This window comes from Callospermophilus lateralis, chromosome 10, assembly GCF_048772815.1.
Source record: "Callospermophilus lateralis isolate mCalLat2 chromosome 10, mCalLat2.hap1, whole genome shotgun sequence".
NCBI classification, from domain to species: Eukaryota; Metazoa; Chordata; class Mammalia; order Rodentia; family Sciuridae; genus Callospermophilus; species Callospermophilus lateralis.
In genome coordinates, this window is record NC_135314.1 from 3,346,755 (window position 1) to 3,368,235 (window position 21,481).

Below are 21,481 nucleotides of genomic sequence, written 5' to 3' on the forward strand. Positions count from 1 at the left end.
CCCTTAATTTCCTTCCCAGCAGATCCGACTCCGTCTTAACACCTAACAAGGGATCTGCTTCCTTAGGAACAAGGGCACATGTGGAGGAACCACCCTGCTGCTCTACCCGACCTGGGCTCACTCCCCCAGCAGGTCTGAGCTCCCGTGAGTGGAAGAGAAAAGAGGGAGAAGTAGAAATCTGAAAGTAACAATGTTTATTTGGTGTATGGCGCATTTCCATAACTGGCACCTAATTTCAGAAACCAAGAAGTTCAAGTCTGCAAAAAACACAAGCACAACTCTAACGAGAGACAGGCGGGCAGCCCTGGGTGCGTCAGAACACTCCCATCCCAGGTCTGTCCTGGCTCAGCGTACCCACAGAGTGTAACAGCTAAGGGAACAAGTGCCCCGGGGAGCCAATGTTATTTCTGAACATATAACATGTCCCTGTGTGTGTCACTCTTCTAACAGTGCACATCTCCTGGTGGGCAGCCGCTCTATATCCTAAGGTAGCATGGCTAAGTCCAGGTAGGGCTCTCCATGAATCATTATAAAAACAGATAAATAATTACCCATTAGGATCATCAATCACAGTTCACACGCTGTCTGCAAAGTCGCTTGCATTGACGTTTGCTTTGGGGCAGGAACAGGGGAAAGACTAGAGAGGGTGTCCAGGGATAAAAGGTAGCGATTCTCCTCCACTGGGCTACGTTCAGGCACCTACAGGACTACGGAGTGCAGAGAGGCCAGGGGAGGGGAGGCACACCTGGCAACTTCAGCCCCGGGGGAGCATGGCACTGCCAAACGGTCCACTGTATTGGGAATCTGCTGATGGATCTTCTGCCACTGTTTCTCACTTGGCCAGTGAGTCATGATGAGATATTTATGATTAAGTTGTGGACGTCCATATTCAAAAGGTCATGGAGAAGAGACCCCGGAGATCACAATGACAGAAGTGTAAAAAATGAAAAGTTCTAAGAAGCAAATTGCCACCATTGTCCATTAAAATATTTTCAGAAAAACCAAACTGTGGTATCATCCGATTCAGAGGCACCCTAGGACCTCCACAAGCCGTCATCTCCTAGCTTCCCGCCAACCCCGGGTGCGTCCACCACCTGGAGATGTAGGTCCGGCTCCCCTAAGATGCGAGCTGTTTTGGCAACTCCTGCCGTGGACGAGCCTGCAGTTCCCCCACTTGGCAGTTTTCGTGAGGCTGGAGGAGCCTGCTGGGCACACTGCCCCGCTAGGACAGGGCCCCAGGCGTGCCTGCATCTGGCAGGTGGAGCAGAAGTGAGGAGCCAGCCCGAGCACCAGCAGGAAGGGCCTGGTCGAGTGTCCTTCAGGGGAGACTCGGGGCACTGAGGAGGCCCCCAAGCAGGACGCGAGGGCGGGTCCTGCCTCACTGCTCCCCGCCGAGCCTTGTCAGCACCTCTGCCAGCTCACCACGTCAGGGTGAGGGGCTCCAGGTGTCCAGAGACCAGGTCTCATAATGTCACTAGACACAAACACCATCTCTGGCTGTGGGCATGTCGAGGTACAGACCCGCGGCACCTGAAGGGACGGGCAGACCCTCTCTTATGTTCATTCAGCGGAGACACTCGCAGGAGGACGGGCCACCCAGCAAGAGGAACCCTCCCCGGGTTCACCTTCTGTATAGTGTGGCCCGGACTCACACCTCCCCCAAGGTCTCAGGGGCAGAGAGGCTGTCCCCAAACCATGATCCCCAGTGACAGCAACACCCCTGCACCTGTGCCCACGTCCTGGCTGTGGACCTGAAAGGGGTGACCAGAAAGGCGAGAGGCTGGGCCAGGGAGGCCCTTCAAGGAGCAGGGCGAGGCCCAGCTGAGGCCCAGGGTGCTTTGTGCTTCCTTCCCGTCCTGCCTCTGCCGCAGACCGTGGCCACCAGGCAGGGGAGCCCGGCTCTGCCCCAGTGCCGGGACTGCCTCACCTGGGGGACGCAGGAGCCCGTGGGCGTGGGTGGGGTCTCCTTTTGATGCCAGGGGACTATTTTTGAGGACAGGAGGCATCCCAACCCTGGCCCCTGTCCACACCATCAGCCTCACACTCCTCAGGCCGGGCGTGCTTCCCTGCTGGCCGCGGGCACGCTGGGCGGGCACCGAAACCTGCTGGAGGGACGCCCCGAGGGGCACGTTGAGAGGCCACAGGAGGAGGAGCTGCGGCTGAGGAAGACAGAAGGGGAAAGGGGAAAGAGAGGACGGCCGGAGGCAGACTCGGAGGACGGACTGGGCCTCAGCCTCCTCCTGCCGGGGTTCTTTTTTTTTTTTTTTCTTTATTCTCCTATGTTTGTTTGCTTGTTTGTTTTTGTGGTCCTGAGGATCCAACCCAGGGCCCCACACATGCTAGGCAAGTGCTCTGCCACTGAGCCCCAGCCCAGCCCCGCCCCATGGAAGCCTGGATCTTGGTCCGTGGTCCCCCCTCACCAGGCTTCAGTCCACACTGCCACTTACCCACGGCCAGACTCAGTGCAGAGATGCTGAAGACATTTTGAGGGAGAGAACATGTTCACAAGGCGTTTGGGATGGTGCACTGATACGATTGTCCTGTTGTTGGTTGTTAATCTCTCACTGTGCCTAATTTATAGATAACTCAACCCTGGGGGTTCATGGTCCTGTATACAGGGTTCTTCTCACGTGCAATGTCAGCCACCCTCTGGGGGTCTCAGAATGTACCCCCTGGGACAGGGGGTGCCACGGTACAGGCTGAATCGAGCTTGCAAAGGTGAAATCCGAATGCGGTAGGGGTGTGGGGCCTCGTTCTTCCCTGCTCCCAGGGAGTTTCCCAAGGAGGGGCAGACCCAAATGCAGGCACCAGAGGCCTTCCGGGTGGCGGAGGGGGGCTATCTGTGATGCAAAGGGCTGAAGGGACCATGACTGCAGTGTCAGGGCAGAGGGGGAGGGGGCAGCAAGCTGAGAGCCACGTGCACACAACTTGTGTGCATCCACCTGGGGCGCTGCCCTTCATGCCCACGTTCCCTCCCTCCCTGCCCTTAGAGGGCTGCACGGACCCCTGTGTGTGGCTGCCATGACCTTGCCCAGCCTGCTCTCTGTCCTAGAGGTGGGAATGAGTCCAGTTTGAAAGCCCCGGCGTAAGCCACTGCTGCCCTTGGAAAGTGAACATTTCAGGCACATCATCTGGACAACATGCCAGGAGCCGGGAGCTAAGGCAGCACCTCCCCACTCCTGGTCCCGCTCACCCTGACTTGGGGCCAAACCTCCCAAGGGCTGCCTCCCCCCAGCAGCTTCTTAGCAGAGTCTGGGCCTGAGCAATGGATTTCCTGCAGCACTAGAGCAGCCACCAGGGATGTCCTCTGCTGGAATGTCCCTGGGTCCCGGGGGTGGAGACCCTGCAGTGGTGCAGAGGACTGAGGGCAGGACCAAGGGGCAGGACAGCTGGGCAAGCCCAAATGGGCTGCTGCGTGTAGGACCAGCAGCGGCCCTCATGTTACCATCGCTCCAAGCCTGGAGCTGGTCTGGCCCATTTTGAGGTTGGAGTCACGTGGACACAGCAGGAGATGTGGGCGAGGATTCTGGGAGGACAGTAGGAAATCTCACACCCACCCGGGGCAGTCCACGTAAAACCTGTCCTGAGGGGGAAAGGGAACCACAGCAGAGGTGTCGTCAGGAAATGAACAGAGCTCTCACCAGGGAGCAAGGAGATTCCAAACACAACCTCAGCCTCAATTCACTTGGCAAAACCCAACCAATCACCTGAAACATTTGACACTGAATGCAAGTAAAAAGTTTTATACAAAATATTTTATTAGCAGTCTTTATTCCTTAAAACTATCTGACTTTCTCTTCATACACTCTACACCTCCCTCTGCCCACTGGGTTTTGTTTGACGTCCTGTCCCCTGACTTAGCTGGCGTCAGACAGAAGCCTCGGCAGGTCAGGACCACTCTCCCCACCTGCAGCAGGCTCAAGATGAGAGAAAGCTCCCTTTCCTTTTGGGGTGGAAGGCAGTGAGGGCTCAGAGACCACCTTGCTGCTGAGATGAAGAATGCCACAGAACAACACTACCAGACACACACCTGGAGCAGGTCTGCACACCAGCATGTTCCCGTGCACACATGTGCACAGATGTCTGTAGACACACACAGCCACATCAGCCCCGTCGAGCCCCAGTCCCTGCAGGGGTGCTGTGCAGGGACAGGCAAGGGCAGGATGGTCCCTCTCCACTGAGACAAGCTGACAGCAGCCCCAGGCCAGCCAGCAACGCCCAAATGGGCACTGGATATAAGGCCCTCAAAGGAGAGAGATGCAGACCTGCCTCCCCTCAGCCATCTGCTTGGCAAGATGGATAACTGAATGAGTATCTGCTGATGTACTATTGCACTTATACTTGCTGAAGGGTCTTCCGTACATTTGCACGTGACGAACAGGAGGCAGCAGAGCAAAGTAAAAGGCGGGGACATGGGGTTGGCCCGGAGTTCCAGCTCCCTCTGCTCTTCCTAGCTCCAGGGCTGCAGCACAGCCTGGCCTCTCCAGCCTCAGCTTTCCTCACCTGCAGGAGGGTGGAGCCTTAAGGCACAGCCCGGGGTGGCCTGGAGCTCCCTCGGCCAGACCCAGGACAGCACCAGGCCGTGGCTGGATCAGGGGAGATTTGATGAAGGAGCAAGGGAACAGAGGGACCCGCAGGGCAGCTGGCTCAGCACACAGCACCCTGTGCTCTGCCCTCTGACACCCACGAAGGTGGCTGCTACCTCGTGGACACCGACCACGCCTGACCTCCAATGGGGAAAACCACCCTCTGTGGGCTCCTCACATGAGTTTTCACCTAAAACCCTCATGGTGCCTGTCCTGGTCCTGAAGGTGCCCCCAGGTGGCGGGGTCGTATTCCAGCCCCAGCTCTGTCAGGTGCTCCAGGGCTGCTCCCCTCCCTGGGGACAGGCCCGCCCACTCAAAGGAACTTGAGAGGGGCTTAATTGTCTGCTAGTGTTCAGCAGAGTACAAGTGGAGAAGTGGGGGCTGTGGACTCTCAGAGGAGGTGGGGAGCATGGGAGGGATGTTACAGCCAGAAGTCACCAAAGGCATCAGACGCGGGGCGCTGTCTGGGTCACATCCCGGCACAGGAACGAGCGCTGTCACGCAGCTTGACGGCCATGATTTAGAAACGCAGCTGGCTGCTTGGTTACTGTCCTACCTAGCTCACTGGGACCGGTATTCACAAAGCACCCGGGAACACAAGGCTGAGGGAGCCACCTGCAAACCACGCCAGCAGGGTGACAGGGAGACCCACAGTACCAGACACGCACCTAGAGCAGGTCTGCACACCAGCACGTTCCCGTGCACGTATGTCTGTAGACACACAGCCACCCTGGGAGAGGGCACCGGGAGGGGGTGGAAGGCCTCTGGCCTGCCTGGCTGCCCTCTCAGGACTGCAGGGGAGGGGCCAGCAACACTGTGCTGAGGGGTGGGTGCCTTTAAAATAACCCTGTCACAGTTGGCATGTGCCTTCCCTTCCAGCTGCGGACAGCCCGAGATCTGTCCCAGAGATCTGTCCCTTGGAAGGACCCCAATCAGATCCTTATTTATTAAGGGAAAAAAAAATCTGTCACAGTGGAAATTGGAAATGGGGAAGCAGAAACTTCTAGGGGGAGAATCCCTTTAGAGAGCTTTGGTGCTCTTGGGAAACAGATTCTAAATCTAGAGGAACCTCAGGGTCCCTTCTGAACTTGCCGAGGTGTGGCACTGCAGTCTCACGCTCTGCAAGAAGGGAGCTGTCTTTGGAGCACATGTCCTGTGGGCCTATGGCGCTGCCCCTTGCAGGAAGGCCCATGAGCGCCGGGGGTGGGGGTGGGGGTGGGGACTTCTGGGCTGGCCCCGCCTGGGGGTCTCTGAGGCTCTACACAGGGCTTTCGCTTTTCCAACTCCATTCCCAGGCCTCTCCTGTGAGCAACGTCTCACACTTGAAATCAAATGAAGACTTTTATAAAGGCAAAGTTTGACCCTGGTTACAAACTGAATCTAGAAGGCCATATCTGTATAGAAGAAGCAAACTTAAAACTACACTTTACTTGCATTTCCATTGGATTTACTAAAAAAGATCAAGGAGTGAAAAAAATAAAAAGACTCTCTAAGCATTTTCCAACCAGATGCACGTGGAAGTAAAATCCAGACACGCTCCATTCTCTACCAGCAGGGAGTGAAAGCTTTGGGGCCACGAGCGAGGGACCTCAGAACCTTCCGGATCTGGAAGGGACCTTGCGCATGGTCTAGTGCAATTATTTACAGGCGAGGACACTGGCTCAGAGAGGTTAGCGACCTGCCCACGCAAAACACAGCCTTCACAGGAGAGGGCTCTAGCACAGGTGTTCTGGAAAAAGCAGGGTCTCATGGCACCGCCCCTCTGGTCCAGCTGCTCCCCTCACCAGCTGCTCCAGCTGACTCATCTCCCCAGCCCACAGCTGCAACTCCCCTAAGCTCAGCTTCCCAGGTTCTGCGGAGGTAGATGGTGTGGGAGAGGAGCCAGGAGGAGACCTCTTTAGAAATCAACAGGGGTTATCTTCTTTCTTAGGAAAAATGAAGGTGGTCAGAAAGTTAGGAAGAAAAAATAAGAAGCACATGGGAATGAAAAGGGCTTGCAAGAGGTGGCCACTTGGTCCTACAGCTGTGGTCAGCTGGGCAGTGCTGCCTGGGGAGTGGGGTGGTGTGGAGCCACTCCTCCTGCAGTGCTGCAGCACCTGCACCTTTCACGGGCTCCCCCTGCAGCGGACCCACTCTGGCATCAGGCTGAACCCCTGTACCTCTACACAGAGTGTGGAATTTACCCTGGATAAGTCCTCAGCAAGTGCTAAAAAGATACAGTTTCTTAAAATGAATGCAACTTATCAACTTTTGGCTGGAAAAGTGATTCTGATGGAGAAGAGACAAACCTCAGGAAGATGACCTTAGAAACCGCAGTCCTAATGTGGGGTCCTGCCCTTCGCACTTCCTGCCCCAGGACACCCAGCTCCCAGGCAACCTTCAGGGAGGACTAGCGTCACTGGGCCTCAGGAAGAGCCTTACCGCGGAAGCCCCTTGTCACCAGCTGTGGCGGTTTTAAATCCTGTGTGTAAAAAACAAACCTTTCTACATCTTCCTAGTTACAGCTAGAAAAGGTGATGGAGAGAAGAACCGGCCCAGCCGGGCGGAGGAGCAAACTCAGAGCCCTCCAGCCCGCATGGTCTCCAGTCTCGTCTCGGGCGCAGGCCGCGCGGCGACTCAAGGCCCTTGGCCACACGTCTTATTCGCTCCTTGCAGCCACGCGGGGCTTTTACCTCTCTGCCTGGATCTTGTACCGCAGGACAAAATACGCGATGAGGCGCAGGGAGATGAAGAAAACCCCAAGGACGATGAAGTCCAGGTAGAGCTTGGCGTTCTCCACGTCCAGTTCGCGCAAAATGGCCTCCGACTTCTGGAAGTGGCAGGTCTCGTCGATGTCGCAGTGCAGGTCCTCTCGGTCCAGCCCGTAGATGGAGAGGATGACACCCTCGAAGCCGTACCTGGGGAGGAAAGCGCCCGCATGGGGCCGCCCGCCTGCTCAGCCGCTCCCAGGCCAGTCTGCTGCCCGACGCCCCGCAGGCCTCCAGACCCCCACAGCTTTCTTTCCGGAAGCTTCTGAGCTTCTCAACAGTGCCTTGAGCTGAGCCCAAGAGACAGCCCCACTAGGCTTCCTCCCAATTTTGTTTCTTTCAGCAAAACGCAACGGGATGAGCAGATGCACCCCACTTAGTGGCGAATGAGCTGACGGACACTGGATTCCTTCCAACACTGCGCACCTTTTAATGGTTAGATGTGACCGGGGACTGGACACCCTGGCCTGGACATACAAGCACTGGGAGAAAACGCCGTGTGCCCTCTGTGCTCTGTGCCCGCCTCGCCCAGCCAGAACAAAAAACACTCATTTTCAGGATACAGACCAGGCCTCTGGTTTGCTCGGCTGCACACACGTGTTTGGGGAAAGCCTTCTGCGGGGCTTTGTGTCGGCTTCCTTCTCCTGAACCACGCACCTGGGTCTGGGCTGAGCGTTCAGAAGAGCCGCACTTGTGCCCAGCTCGGACTGTGTGTGTCACCCGGACTGGCTGCAGTGGGGGCGGGTGAAGCTCTAAAGTTGGGCACTGTCCACAGAAGGGCCACATGCCAAGAGCCACTCAGAAACCATGGTCCCTGGGCCTGAGGCTCTTGTGCAGTGACGCTGGGATGTTTGCAAGATGACCTGTTCCCCAGTGGATTTCCTCTTAACATTTACCAGCCACCAGGACCTTGTTGTGACTCTTTCCAAGTAGAATACAGAAGCCGCCCAAGGTGGCTCCCAGACACACCCGAATATGAGGGTGCCCAGGGGCTTCTCCAGGGTCTGATGTCCCTGCTCTGTGTGTGTACATGTGTGGGTGTGTGTGTGTGCGTGTGCATGCACGTGTGTGTGCACGTGTTGGTGAGGGTGGGGCACACCCTCACCAAACTAGAAAATGAATTAAAGGCACAGACGCCCCTGCTCTGGGATGCGCTTGGCTGGCGGGCACAAAGTGGCCTCTGTGAACACAAGCTCATTAGCAGTGATGTGACCCTATCACTTCACATCCTCCCTGCCGCTGCCCACGCTACCTGACATAGGAGATGTAGGACATCCACTGCAGGTACGCCGGGATGGTGTCGAAGCTGACGAAGAACCCTGAGAACAGGAGGACCGGGATGGCCGTCACAGGACCCACGAACGTCGCCACCTGGGGACAGGGCAGGGACACAGGACTTACTGGGGGAAACTGGGGAGTCCTCCTGAGTTCCTGCACAGTGGCCCTGAGGACAGTCACCCTCGGCTAGAAGATGAGCCCCAAAGGGCCAGAGTTCTCATGAGCTGACTGGGAGCAGGCCCGCAGCAAAGAGCATGGCCTCAGGGCCGGGGCTGGTCTCCTGCAGGGCCGGGGCTGGTCTCCTGCAGGTCCAGGGGCTGGTCTCCTGCAGGGCCGGAGCTGGTCTCCTGCAGGTCCAGGGGCTGGTCTCCTGCAGAGTGGCTTGCCCAGTCCAGCTGAGGAGGGGAGTGGGAGGGAAGCATCCTCCAGCAAGGTGGCCAGTGTCTTCTGGGAAGGCAACCAGCGTGCCTGAGGGGGGCAGGCCTGCACCATCCCTGGAGCTGACCCCTGGGTGGTACCTCTGTGTCTGGGGATCCTCTTTGGGACACCTCAGTCCCTAAGCCAGGCTGATGCCAGGTCCCCTGCAGGTCCCACTAGAAGACACCCTCCTCAGGGGCAGCTGAGGAGAGCGCCTGCTCACCAGGTCCTGAGGGCAGGGCTCCAGCCTCTCCCAGGCATGGCACACCTAGGGCTGTCACCACCTGGGTGACAGCAGCACAGCACAGTGGCTTGACTTATAGTCCACTCACAATCCACCAGAGGCAGGTATGTGTGTAAGTGTGGTGTGGCAAGTGTGTGTGGGTATGTGTGGTGTGTGCAAGGTGGGTGTGTGTGGGGGTGTGTAGTATATGGTGTTTACGTGCATGTGTGTTGTGCTGTGTGTGGTGCAAGGTGTATTTGGTTGTGAGGTATGAGGTACGTATATTTATAGTGTGGTACGTGTGCTGTGTGTCATGTGTAGTGTGTGTATGTGCAGCATGTGGTATGAGTGGTAATGTGCACCTGTGGCATGTGTGTGTGTTGTGTGTATATATGTGTATATCTGTGGTATGTGTAGAGCATGTGGTGTGTGTAGTATACGTATCTGTGGTGTGGTGTGTATACATGGTGTGTATAGTGTATGTGTATCTGTGGTGTGTGTGTGTGTGTGTGTGTGGTGTGTGTGTGCATTTGTGGTATGTGTGTGGTGTGTGTAGTGTATGTGGATACGTGGTGTGTGTAGTATACGTATCTGTAGTGTGGTGTGTATACATGATGTGTATAGTGTATGTGTATCTGTGGTTGTGTGTGTGTATGTGGTGTGTGTGTGCATTTGTGGTATGTGTGTGGTGTGTGTAGTGTATGTGGATACATGGTGTGTGTAGTATATGTATCTGTGGTGTGGTGTGTGTGGTGTGTATACATGGTGTATATAGTGTATGTATACTGTGGTGTGTGTAGTATATGTATTTGTGGTGTGTGGTGTGTATCTGTGATGTGTGTAGTGTATGTGCATATGTATTGTGTATAGTGTATGTGAGTGTATCTGCGGTATGTGTAGAGTATGTGTATTTCTGGTGTGTGTGGTGTGTATCTGTGGTGTGTGTGTATGTGTGCATTTGTGGTATGTGTGGCATGTGTATGGTCTTTATCTGTGGGGTGTGTTATATGTGTATCTGTGGTGTGCATGGTGTATGTGTGACTTGTGTGTATCTGTGGGGTGTGTGTGTATCTGGTGTGTTTACTGTATGTGTTTATCTATGGTGTGTATCTGTGGTATGTATGGTGTGTATCTAAGGTGTGTGTGTGTGTGTGCAACATGTGTGTATCTGTGGTGTGTGTGTATATTGTGTGTGTACTGTATGTGTGAATCTATGGTGTGTATCTGTGGTGTGTGTGTGGTGTGTGTGTGGTGTGTATCTAGTGTGTGTACTGTATGTGTGTATCTATGGTGTATGTGATGTATGCGTGCATTTGTGGTGTGTGTATGTGGTGTGACATGTGTGTGTATCTGTGGTATGTGTGTGATGTGTGTATGTATCTATGGTGTGTGTGACATGTGTGTGTATCTGTGGTGGGTGTACTGTATGTGTGTTATCTATGGCGTGTATCTGTGGTGTGTGTGTGTGTGAGACGTGTGTTATCTATGCTGTGTATGTGTGACATGTGTGTGTATCTGTGGTGGGTGTGCTCTATGTGTGTTATCTATGGCGTGTATCTGTGGTGTGTGTGTGTGACGTGTGTTATCTATGCTGTGTATGTGTGACATGTGTGTGTATCTGTGGTGGGTGTGCTCTATGTGTGTTATCTATGGCGTGTATCTATGCTGTGTGTGTGTGACGTGTGTGTATACCTGCATGTGTGGTGGGTGTGAGGGGAACAGGGGTGTCAGGGGGCATCCTGGCCCAGGTGGCCTGGCGGGTGCATGCAGGGCTGTGGGTGGAGCTGCCCTGGGTGCGGCCAGCCCTGGAGCAGGACACTGAGGCCAGTCCTGGAGCAGGACACTGTGGTCCGCAGGGCTGGCAGCAGGGCTGCGTGGGGTCCTGAGGCAGGCTGCCTGGAGGGCGAGAGGCAGCAGGAGGCCTGGGCAGCTTGCTGGGCAGCAGGTGAACTGGACAGAAAGTGCTCCCGAGGTGCGGGAGGCGCCCAGCTGGTGTGAGTGGGAGCCGTGGGGAGGTGCAGTGTCCCCAGAGGGCAGGAGGGAAGCCAGACCTCCGGGGGCTGGGCCAGCGTGGCAGGCTCAGTGTGCCCTCAGCGCTCAGGGCCATTTAGAGGAGGGGGTACGGGTGTCCCTGAGGCCTGGCTGGGGCGGGCGCCTAGCACCTTCTCTGGAGTGTCATCTTTCACCCTTGTCACAATGCCACGAGGCGGACACCACCGCCGTCCCACCCACAGGAGACGAAGGCCCCAGAGGCTAAGCCGCTGCTGGCGGTGGACAATCCAGGAACTGTCCAGGACCTCAGGACCTCGCAGCACATAGTGAACCTGCAGGTCTCATTCCCAAGGATAGGACTGGCCCGAGACCCTGAGCCGGAGGTGTGGTTTGGCAGGTCCGGGGGGGTGGAACCAGGCTTCCTGAGACAACAGGGATGGGGTGGGGTGGGGAGCAAGTGCATGTAAAGGGGGGTGTCCCAGGGATGGCTGAGTAGCGCAGACCCAACCATGCTGCAGGGACTGGGGGCAGTGGCCTGAAGCCAGCTGTGTGGCCCCAACAAGTCCTTTGCCTTTCTGGGCCTCAATCTCCCCACCAGTAAAATGGTGTGTTTGGGACTAAGTGAGCTAAGGTTTAGCAACAGTGGAGAGGCATGGCAGCATGCAGCAGGTGCTCTATAAGTGCACGTGCTGTAGCCACTGTCTGCTGTCAGTGCACCGCTCCTGGCCACCCAGGACAATGCCTTCCTCCCCTTGGGACCAACCTGGTCAGGGAAGAATTCAGAGGAAGGTCTCAGGGAGGGTGGGAGCCCCCCGGCCCGGGCAGCGGGGCCAGGCAGGCCAAGGGGAGGGAGCCCACCCGCAGCGCTGCCCTGCAGGTACCTGCAGGGATGTGGAGGCTGCTCCGATCAGCAGGCCTAGAGACTGAGCCACGAGGGAGGTCATGGTGCCCAGCGCAGCAAAGAGGACAAAGCGCACAGCGTCCGACGGCTGCGAGGTCATCCAGTACACGATGCTGCAGTAGGCCACGGGGAACATGACCTGGGGACAACAGAGCCCGTCAGTCCTGGACAGCCCCACCTGCTTCCAGACCTCCCACCCTCAGCCCAGCCTCCAAAGGGCAGCCTGCGGACACACCTGGAAGGGGACGTCAGCCATGGTCTTGGCCAGGTAGTAGGCCTTCAGGCTGTACCAGTAGTTCAGGTGTTCCCGAAGGAAGACGCCCATCTCCAGGGGAACTAGGGGACGACGCAGAAGAGAGGGTCACACGGCAGTCCCGACAGCACCTCGGGCTGAGCCACGGGCGCCCAGCACAGTGCCTGCCTGCACCGGGCCTCTCCAGGCTCAGCACAAGATGAAGGGCTTGGCAGCCTGGGGAATCGCCAGCCCTCCCTGAGCTAGAGTTGTGGTGAACAGGGCGGTGATGAAGACCCCACCTGGCTCTCGCTCCCGCTACCGCCTGGCGCCCACTCAGGCTGCCCATCCCGTGGACTGAGGGCACACTGCTCTTGGAGACTCAGGGCAGCTCAGGCAGGACGCCTGTGTATGTGGGTCCTGTGGGGCAGCAGCTGTCCACCATGCAGTGCAAGATGGTCAAGAGCAGGCTAGAATTGCCTGGAATTCCATCCCAAAGCACGCGTCCCAGGCCATGCCCATACTGAACTGCATGTGCTTACGCAGCTGAATATTGAGGGCTCCAGATTAGTAAACCCTAGGGAAATGTCCCTCCACCTCCATCTACTGTGTCTGACCGTCTTCCATTAGAGATTCGGTCCTTTGGCATAAACACCGTATTTTGGTGTCTAACAGCAAATACAATATAACCTGCATCTGTCCACATATAAATGGACTTTGAAGAAACAGGACGCTGTGTTCAGAGAACCCATCTACTGGTCAGGCTGGCCCTGGCCCCCACTGCTGGGTAGGAATCCCGGGACCGGAGGGCGGGGTGAGGGCATCACTCACAGGTCAGAACGGTGGGCATGAGGGCGGCAAACATGAGGAAGAGCATGGAGAAGAAGAGGAAGCCAGAGTTGCTCAACACCTTCTTGGCTTCATTCCCGATGCCCAGGTAGAGCAGGCCAATGAGGAGGCCGATCCCAATGTGGGAGGTGATCCGCAGGTGCGTCAGGACCTGGGCAGACACAGACCTCACCCTGTGCAGGAGCCTGGCTTCTGGGCTAGGGGTCTTATGTGCCATTTCCTCGGCCCCAGGGAAACGAGCCCTCGCCCTTGCCCAAGCCACAGGTGTGTCCCGCGTGGCCAGCTCGGTGGCGTTAGGGAGTGCTGACCACCATATTCACTTCTCCTCAAGGCCAGCTAACAGGAAGGGGCCAGGGCAGCGGGGAGAGCAGGCTGGGGATCGGCAGGCCTGCACTGCAGACCACGGGCTGCGCACCTGTCTCTCCCAGCCAGGTGGCCAGCCTGTCCACTTACCCAGCTGGCGTGACGAGGGCTCCCACTCACCCGCTCCCTCCCTATCAGGGGTCGCTGACCCGCCCACTGCTCACACCTTGGGCTGCTCTTCTGAAGGGGTGCACCACCCCTCCACCCTGATGGGGGCTCGGCCACCTGGCCTGTTTGGACCATGAGCACCAGTGACCACTGCTGCCCCCTTGCTTTCCTCTTGCACTGCCCTCTCTGTGAGGCTCCAGGAGGACAGTCCAGATGGGAGCTGTTCCTCCATCCCCAGCCCCAGGACAAGACAGACAAGACAGGGCTGAGCTGCCACCCCCCCCCAGCACCAGCTAGACATGCGCTGGCTCGTGTGGACAGACGTCTTGGGATCGTCTGTCACCACAGTGACAGAGGACTAATGCAAGTGGCAGAAAAGCCACCTGGAAGCTGGGTCGGGTGAGTCCAGAGAAGGGCCCGCAGGAGCCCAGAGGACGCTCTTACCGAGTCCCTCATGATGCTGAGGAAGGTCCTTCTGAAGAGAATGCAGAATTGGGTGAGGCAGCTGGCGGAGAAGCTGTGGCAGCCCTCCATGGAGGCAGAATCCTGGGGACACGGCGGGAAGGGCACCGGTGAGCCCCCAGACCGCCACGTCTCCACGCAAAGCAGGGATACCCGCGTGCAGGGGGGGGCACCCTGGGCTCTGGGGCCTGCGTCACCTGTCCCCATCCCGTCAGTCCATTTGCCTGCTTTACCTCTTCGGGGGGCCGATGCCAGAGGAAGGGGTTCACCTCGGCGTCCCCCGCGAGGTCTCTCTTGTAGTCGGAGTCGCAGAGGCCCTCCCGCACTGCTCTCACCAGGCGGCCGTTCTGATCGCCGTACTCGCCCGATGCCACCTCCATGACTGCCGGGACACAGGAGGTGGGTTAGACCAGGCCCGCGACAGGTGCGCCACCGCAGGACGGGGACCACAGGCTCCCTGGGGCCTGTGGAAGGGCCTAGGCAGCCACCCATTAGTCCCGGAGACGCCTGGTGACGGCAGTGTCGGAGGCCACATCATTCACCAGTCGGCACCCGGCCCTCAAAGCCCCAGCATGGCTGTAGGACGTCGGCAGGTGGACAGCAGGGACAGGGGGCCTGGAAAGCCCGGCTAGGGCCTTACTCTCCCAGCTCACTGAACGCCTGCCCGGCCACACCCTGCAGGCAGCAGGCTCCTCTGCAAAGAGCTCACCTGGGCCGTGTACCAAGCCCACGGAGTCCCAGGAGAACACGAAGGGGGAACGCCCACCACCGAATGGTGTGTTGGGTGCCCAAGGCCATGGGACAGCCGCCCGTACCCTCAGGTCCTGGTGCAGCGCCACCCTGGCCTCCCTCCCCCAGTGTCCAGACTCGCTTGGTCGAGCCCCCTTCTGCCCTGGCCTCCTCTGCTCACCCCACTCCTGGGCAGAGGCCTCTGCACTCTCCAACCCTCTGCTCCCCAACTTCCTCCCTGTGCCCTGCCCTGGTTCCCACTGGACACCATCCCGTCTGATGCCCAAAGCTCCCTGTCCCCGGCGGTCTGCTCTCTTCCTAGGCTGGAAGCTGGGTGCCAAGCACTCCCACATAAAACCCTGAGCCAGGCCATGCTGGGTTGCCAGGCGAGGTCTCCAAACTCCGGCTGCCCCTCACCTACCCAGGGCCATAGCCCTGGGCTCCCCTCTCAGCAGAGCATGCTTGAGGGAGCACCTTGTCTCCCAGGGCCTCTGCACCCTCCTGGGCACCCATTTCTTCTCCTTCTGTCGCCCTTCCTCTGCAAGCTCACCTCCATGCAGGCTTTGGGTCCCACCTCCCCTCCCCTGCCCACCTGTCCCTTCTCTCTGGTGGAACCCTAGTTTGTAAACTATGGACTATAAACTAGTTCCACCACGGCTTCTAAAAATGCTCAAGCCTTCCCTTTGATCAGAGCTGCCCCTCACCTCTCGCTTCCTTCCAGCGTCCCTGTCTCCCTGTCTCTCCCCTCCCGCGTCATCGCAGCCTGCCTCTTGTGAGTGAGAAGCATTCCCAGGAGCAGTGCTTGCCAAGCCTAACTTGGAAATAATGCCACGGCAGTCATGGGATTCCGGGGCGTAAGGCCAGAGTTCTAAAGAAATATGACTGAGAGACAGAGGCTGAGGTGGGAAGACCAGGGGGGATGTCCACCTGGAGCCTCAGTGTGACCTGGGGAAGGGTCTTCGTAGGGGGTCAGTCATGGATTTGAGAGGAGTTTATCCTGGATGTAAGGTGGGCCCTAACTCCAGGGACCAATGACATCATGAGGTGAGGACACAGAGCTGGCCATCAGATATGTCCACCGGGAGACAAGGAAACTCCTTCGTTCTCTACAAACTCCACCCAGATGGCCCGGAGCCACTTGAGGGATAGTCGAGCAATTCTTCAGATCAATGTGAAGCCCCTCCTCCCAGCTGGTCTGGGCGCCACTCACCAAAATCTGCTGGGTTGTGGTAGGTGGGGCAGTTCAGGCCCAAACCCCTCAAGTACGGCACCAGGTTGGAGACCTTCCCCCGGTACACACATTGTCCTTGACTTAGGACGTAAAGCTGTGGACAGTGAGGAAAGAGAAGGCATCCGTTGGCCTTGATGACCACAGGGGCAGAGGCTTCCCGGCAGCCAGTCATCAGACACCTAGGACTCATGGGAGGGAGTGTCCGACCAGCCTCAACCTGGCTGGGAGGCCAGGGTGGGGGTCTGGGGCAGGGGTCCAGGGTGGGGGCTAGGAGGGGCCCAGGCAGCAGCTGGGAGGGGCCCAGGAGGGTGCTGGGAACTCATACCTGGTCGAAGAGCTCAAAGAGCTTGGCGCTGGGCTGGTGGATGGTGCAGACGATGGACCGGCCACCCTGGGCCAGCCCCTTCATCAGGGACACCACTTGGAAGCAGGAGGCACTGTCCAGGCCGCTGCAAGTCAAGGGTACCATGAGACACTGGGCAGCAGGGACAAGCCTGCTGCCCCAGGTCCTGGAGGGGCTGGGAAGCTGCTGCCACGGAGGCAGGTCCTCAGGGTCAGGCTCTGCTCCGCCTCAGAGCTGCTGAGTGGGCTGAGTGTCCTGCGTGCTACTGGGGGACCAGCAAGTCTTGCTGAGGAACCTGGGTGGGGGACAGGGGGTCCCCACCTGTCTTGGGAGGGGGACTGCCGAAGTGTAGTTCCGAGAAGCATTCCGGGTAGCAGTTGCCATCCCCTGCCCCTGGGCCCACTGGGGGCAGCACTGGGGTTGGGTGTCGGCCACAGAGGGGTGGCTTTGGGGCACCTGGGCCGGGCTACACTCTGGCAGGTGCTTCACTGAACACAGGGGGTCTTCCATGGGCTCGCCATGGGCTCTTCTCCTTCCCCTTCTCAGTGCCCCAGCCCTGTCCACTCCTGCTCCTGTCCCTCCACTCCTCAGGACAGGGCAAGGGCAAGGAGTGTGTGCCCGGCAGCCCCTGGAAGCTCGCTCTCCCAGGACAGGCAGCCTGCTGGAGGAGAGCTGAAGGCTTCTTTGCTTCGCTTTTTCTCAAACACCTTTAGGGAGCTGCCTTAGGTACCACCCGCTGAGGGTGGGCACGGGGCTGGGCTGAGCGGACATGGTAGATGTGCCCCTCCCTGCAGACAGCCCAGGCTGCTGTCAGGACCTGCTGGCCTTTGGAGAGGGGAGCGAGCAGGCAGAAAGGAGGCGACATAAAATCTGGTTCAAGAGCAGCCCACCTGAACCCTGAGGCTCATTCTTCTGGGGACACTTGAATATGCTGTGACTAGGAAGAGGTGGCCCAACTCATTGCCCGAGGCTCCAGAGCCAGCATCTCCCCACAGCCTCAAACCTAAGGGGGCATCCCCAGGACTGGTGTCAGGGCTCACTGGCATGGAGTCGGCAAGCCACTCACGGTGGGCTTTCTTCCTGTGGGCTCCTCTGAGCCGCTGAAGAGCTAATGCAGTGGCTACCAGGACACACGGAGGGCCTGGCCAGGGTGGCTGTGCACAGGGAACTCCGTGTCACGGGAGAGACGGGCATGTTTCCCTCAGACCAGCTTCCACCATCAATGCACGGCACAGGGCCGAGCACGTGTGTGTCTGAGCAGTGGACAGTGAAGCAGCCGCTATGTCAAGTGCTCAGAGTCCCCGCTGCGCCCAGGCAGGAGGGACGGGCAGGGCCCCTGTAAGAGCAGGCTGGCTCTGGCTTACCTGGTGGGCTCATCGAAGAACATGACTGGAGGGTTGTTGACCAGCTCCAGTGCGATGGCCAGACGCTTCCGCTGGCCACCCGATAGGCTCCCCGTCCGGATGTTGGCGCAGTTCAGCAAGCCAAGTGCCGTCAGGATCTCCTTGACCTGGGGAAGATAGAACCAAGGCCCCTTTAGGAGCTGCCCTCCTGGTCTCTCTGTCCACTGGGGCCCACGTGCAAAGCCTGCCTGCTGCCCACTCTGCTGGACATATCACCAGTCCACCCAGGAACCTGCAAACTGGAGCCACCCAAGTGAGCAGCACCTCCAAGTTCATGGACAGTGCTAACCTTGGCCAGGGAGGCCGTGCTGCCCAGAGGCTGAGACGTGGTGAGGGCCTGAGTCCTCATTTCACTCAGCCTTCAGCAGGTGACCCCAACACCTCCAATTCCAGGCCCAGCCCGGAGCCTGACACAGAGAAGTCATCTGATAAATATTTGGTCAACTGAGGGATTGACAGACATAAAAGTGGATGGATGATCAGGCTGATGACCAGCACAAAGAGTCACTTGACCAGTAAATCAAACTACTGCAAAATCCACGGTGCAGCACTTGGCACACGAGGCCTGCTGCCCACGGCCAGCCACCAAGTTGGTGCCGTGCTTATCGCCCACACAAAGCTTTCGAGCACAGCCCTGCGGTCACAAACTGCGGGGCTCCTCAGAAAACCTGTTCTGCATACGTCAGTGGAAAACAGCCTCTAATGGCACTGGATGATGACCAGAGTTCCTGTCCATAGGTCCTGGCCCCAGGGACGTGGCTGAGCACTAAGACAGAAACTGTGCACAGAGCCCTCCGTCAGCCCAGGATGGGCCACCTCAAGGTGACTCAGGAGGTCAGCCGTCTCTAGTGGGCATGGGCTGGTTCCTGCTGTCATGACCAGGTGTACCCTGGTGGCTGCTGAGGCCTAATGGGGGGCTGCCTTAGAGCTCTCTCCAGAATTTGCCCATCCTTGTCCTCACCCTGGAAGGACAGCCCTGTACTGGACCCCTGCAGCCACAGGGAGGGGACCCCAGGCCAGCGGCTTCTTGGGGAGATGAGGTCACCCGAAAGGAGGACTGTACTTTTGAATTATTTATGCACAGTCAGTGCAAAGTGGAGCTTTGGTGACAAAGAACCAGGGCATTGCTGCTGGGCAGGTTCCAATCCTGCTCTGCCTCTCCTGCTGGGGGCCTGTCCTTCTGCCACCCACCTCACCTCCACCCTGAGGCCAGCCTTTGTCTGCAATGTGGGGCTACGCAGGCTGGTGTCAAAGACGGGCCAGAGGCACGGTGGGCTCACTTGTTTATGCGTATTTGCCTAAACAAGCAAATAAAAATCCCTCAGTGCTTATAACTCAGTTCCCCTGGGGGCCTTGGTGACTGGAGGCTTGGCAGTTGCAGAACTGCCCTCGGAGACCTCTCTTGCAGAAGCAGCCTGGCCAGAGGGATGGCCAGGGCCGAGGCACCCTTTCTGGGAAAGGAAGGCTGTGAATAGCAATTCCGCTACCTGCTAGAACATTCCATCCCACTGTGTTTTTACAAGACGAAAACAACAGCCACTCAAGTGCAGAGGGGGTTGGTGGGAAGTGAGTCAGGGTGTGGAGCCAGCTGTGGCTCTGCCCTTGAAGCAGAGCTGCCAGATGGTTTTGCGGGCAGGAGGCTGCACTTGGCCAAGAGGACAGGGTCAGCACAAACTGGGCCTCAGGTGAGGAAGATCTGCAGGACACAGAACTGCCTGGGGTCCTGCAGGGATGGCAGGTGGGCGCCCTCTCCACAGTCGCCCCAGCACACAAGGTGGAGGGGTGCCAGGGTCCTCAGGGACAGTTAGTCAGAGGGCCGGGGGCCTTCCCTGAGTCACCTGTGCTCTACAAGCCAGCTGAGACGCACGGGCATCCTTCCCATCTGCGTCCTAGGCCCGGCCCACAGAGGACACGCATATGGCAGTCCCGTCTTCTGGAGGCCCCGACACAGCTCCTCCCAGGAGGTACCTCCATTCTCACCAAGGTGCCATCTGTCCCCGGTCCCTTCCACTCTGGCAGGCAGAGTGGGTTCTGTGGCCCTCCTGGAGACGCTGACCAGGCCGCCCAGATGAGGGACAGGAACCTGGACTCATGGTGCAAAGTTTTGTGCCATCAAAGACAGAGCTGGTGCGGAAGGCAGAGGGGCCCAAGGGGCAGGGCTCGCCATGGATCCTCCTGTTGGCTGAGATGTGCGCTGCCTACCAACTCCCTGGGGAAGGCCCGCAGAGCCACAACGGGGAAGGCTGCTGGCCTGGGGTCCCCTCAGGGAAGAGGCGAACTCAGCTGCCACCATGCCCGTGGCAGTAGTTTGACCTTGCATCCCAAGTCAAGGAGGGAAGCTCCGGGTGCTGGGGGAGGAGGCCAGGGTTTTCCAGGGCGAAGGAGCTCCCATATGCTCAGCTCAGCATCACTGCTTGGCCCTGCCGGCAGCCACCCCCAGGGCCTGGCTGCTCCCCCTCACACCACGACCCTGCACCAGGCCTGTCCTAGGGAGCCCCTCTCCCAGAGGCTCACCCTCGCCTTGTGCCTCCCCCATGCCCAGGGTCAGTGGCCATTCCTGCAGCTTCTCTGTGCAGCCTCTGAAGCCTGTCACTGTGCTGGAGACAACTGTCCAAAGCGGCCCATGGGACCCCAGTGAGGCCACTGCATCCAGCAGGTTGACTGCATTTCTGGCCTCTGTGGAAGTAGGGAGGCTGAAGGACGAGGGTGACCAGGTATGAGAGGTGGTCCTTAGGCCAGTCCCCTGGCCGCTGGATGAGAGGCACTTCTTGACTCTGCAAAAGGAAAGGCTCTGCCTCATGGCGCCTCTGGCTCTTGACAGTCCTACTCTGGGCCTGCAGCTGATGGCTTTCCTCCTAGAGAGTGGAGAGGGCCAGGAGGCTAGAGCTGGCCTCGGGACAGGCTGTCCTGACACTGGGTTCTCCTCTGTTCTCTCCCTGGAGCCAAGACTTTCCTTCTCCATCTCAGCAGTCATGCGAGTCAGTCCAGTCTGCGTAACAAAGAGCCCCAAACTGGGGCTTAAACAAGGGAAGGAAGGAATCCTCTCAGGTTCTGGAGGCTGGAAGTCCAAATCAAGGAGCTGGCCGGGCTGTCCCTCCTGGGGCCTCTCTCCATGGCTTGCAGATGGGGTCCCCTTGTCCTCCCAGGGCCAGCCTCTGTGTGCGTCTGTATCCTGTCTCTTCTGAGGACACCAGTCAGTTGGACCAGGGCCACTGATGACCTCACCTTAGTCACCTCTGTAAAGACCCTGTCTCCAAATACACTCACATTCAGAGGGACAGGTGTCGGGGCTCCAGTGCCTCTGGGGGACTCAGCCCATAACCTCCTCTTCACTCAGACACATCTGCGGGGAGCATGAGGAGTCTGCTGCCTAAGTCACGCACTCAGAAAAGACCGGAGACCACAGAAGGCTGACCGCTCTCAACCTTCCTGATCGGGTCCCAGTCTGGGCCTCCTGCCTCTGTGGCCCCTCGTTCCCCACGTCTCTGTTCTGGGCTGGACTGGTCCACTTTCTTCCCTTCAATCTCAGAACCGGGCTCCGCATGGGACATTTTCCAGAGCAACGAGGCATTGGTTTGCTTCTCAGAAGTGGGTTCTTGATCCTGTCCCCACTACCC

General features: G+C 58.3%; 1 protein-coding gene across 1 annotated transcript in view; it reads right to left on the minus strand.

Moving 5' to 3' along the window:
• Positions 1-3,735: 3,735 nt before the first annotated feature.
• Positions 3,736-21,481, minus strand: part of Abcg1 (ATP binding cassette subfamily G member 1) — a 58,589-nt gene continuing 40,843 nt past the window's right edge. Inside the window, exons 6-15 of the mRNA XM_076868227.2 lie at positions 17,826-17,971; positions 16,444-16,567; positions 16,098-16,212; positions 14,392-14,540; positions 14,141-14,242; positions 13,208-13,376; positions 12,380-12,480; positions 12,125-12,283; positions 8,586-8,704; positions 3,736-7,483 (exon numbers count right to left, since the gene is read on the minus strand). Of these exons, the coding sequence (XP_076724342.2) occupies positions 7,255-7,483; positions 8,586-8,704; positions 12,125-12,283; positions 12,380-12,480; positions 13,208-13,376; positions 14,141-14,242; positions 14,392-14,540; positions 16,098-16,212; positions 16,444-16,567; positions 17,826-17,971 (1,413 nt within the window). The 3' untranslated portion in view covers positions 3,736-7,254. The remainder of the gene's footprint in view (positions 7,484-8,585; positions 8,705-12,124; positions 12,284-12,379; positions 12,481-13,207; positions 13,377-14,140; positions 14,243-14,391; positions 14,541-16,097; positions 16,213-16,443; positions 16,568-17,825; positions 17,972-21,481) is intronic.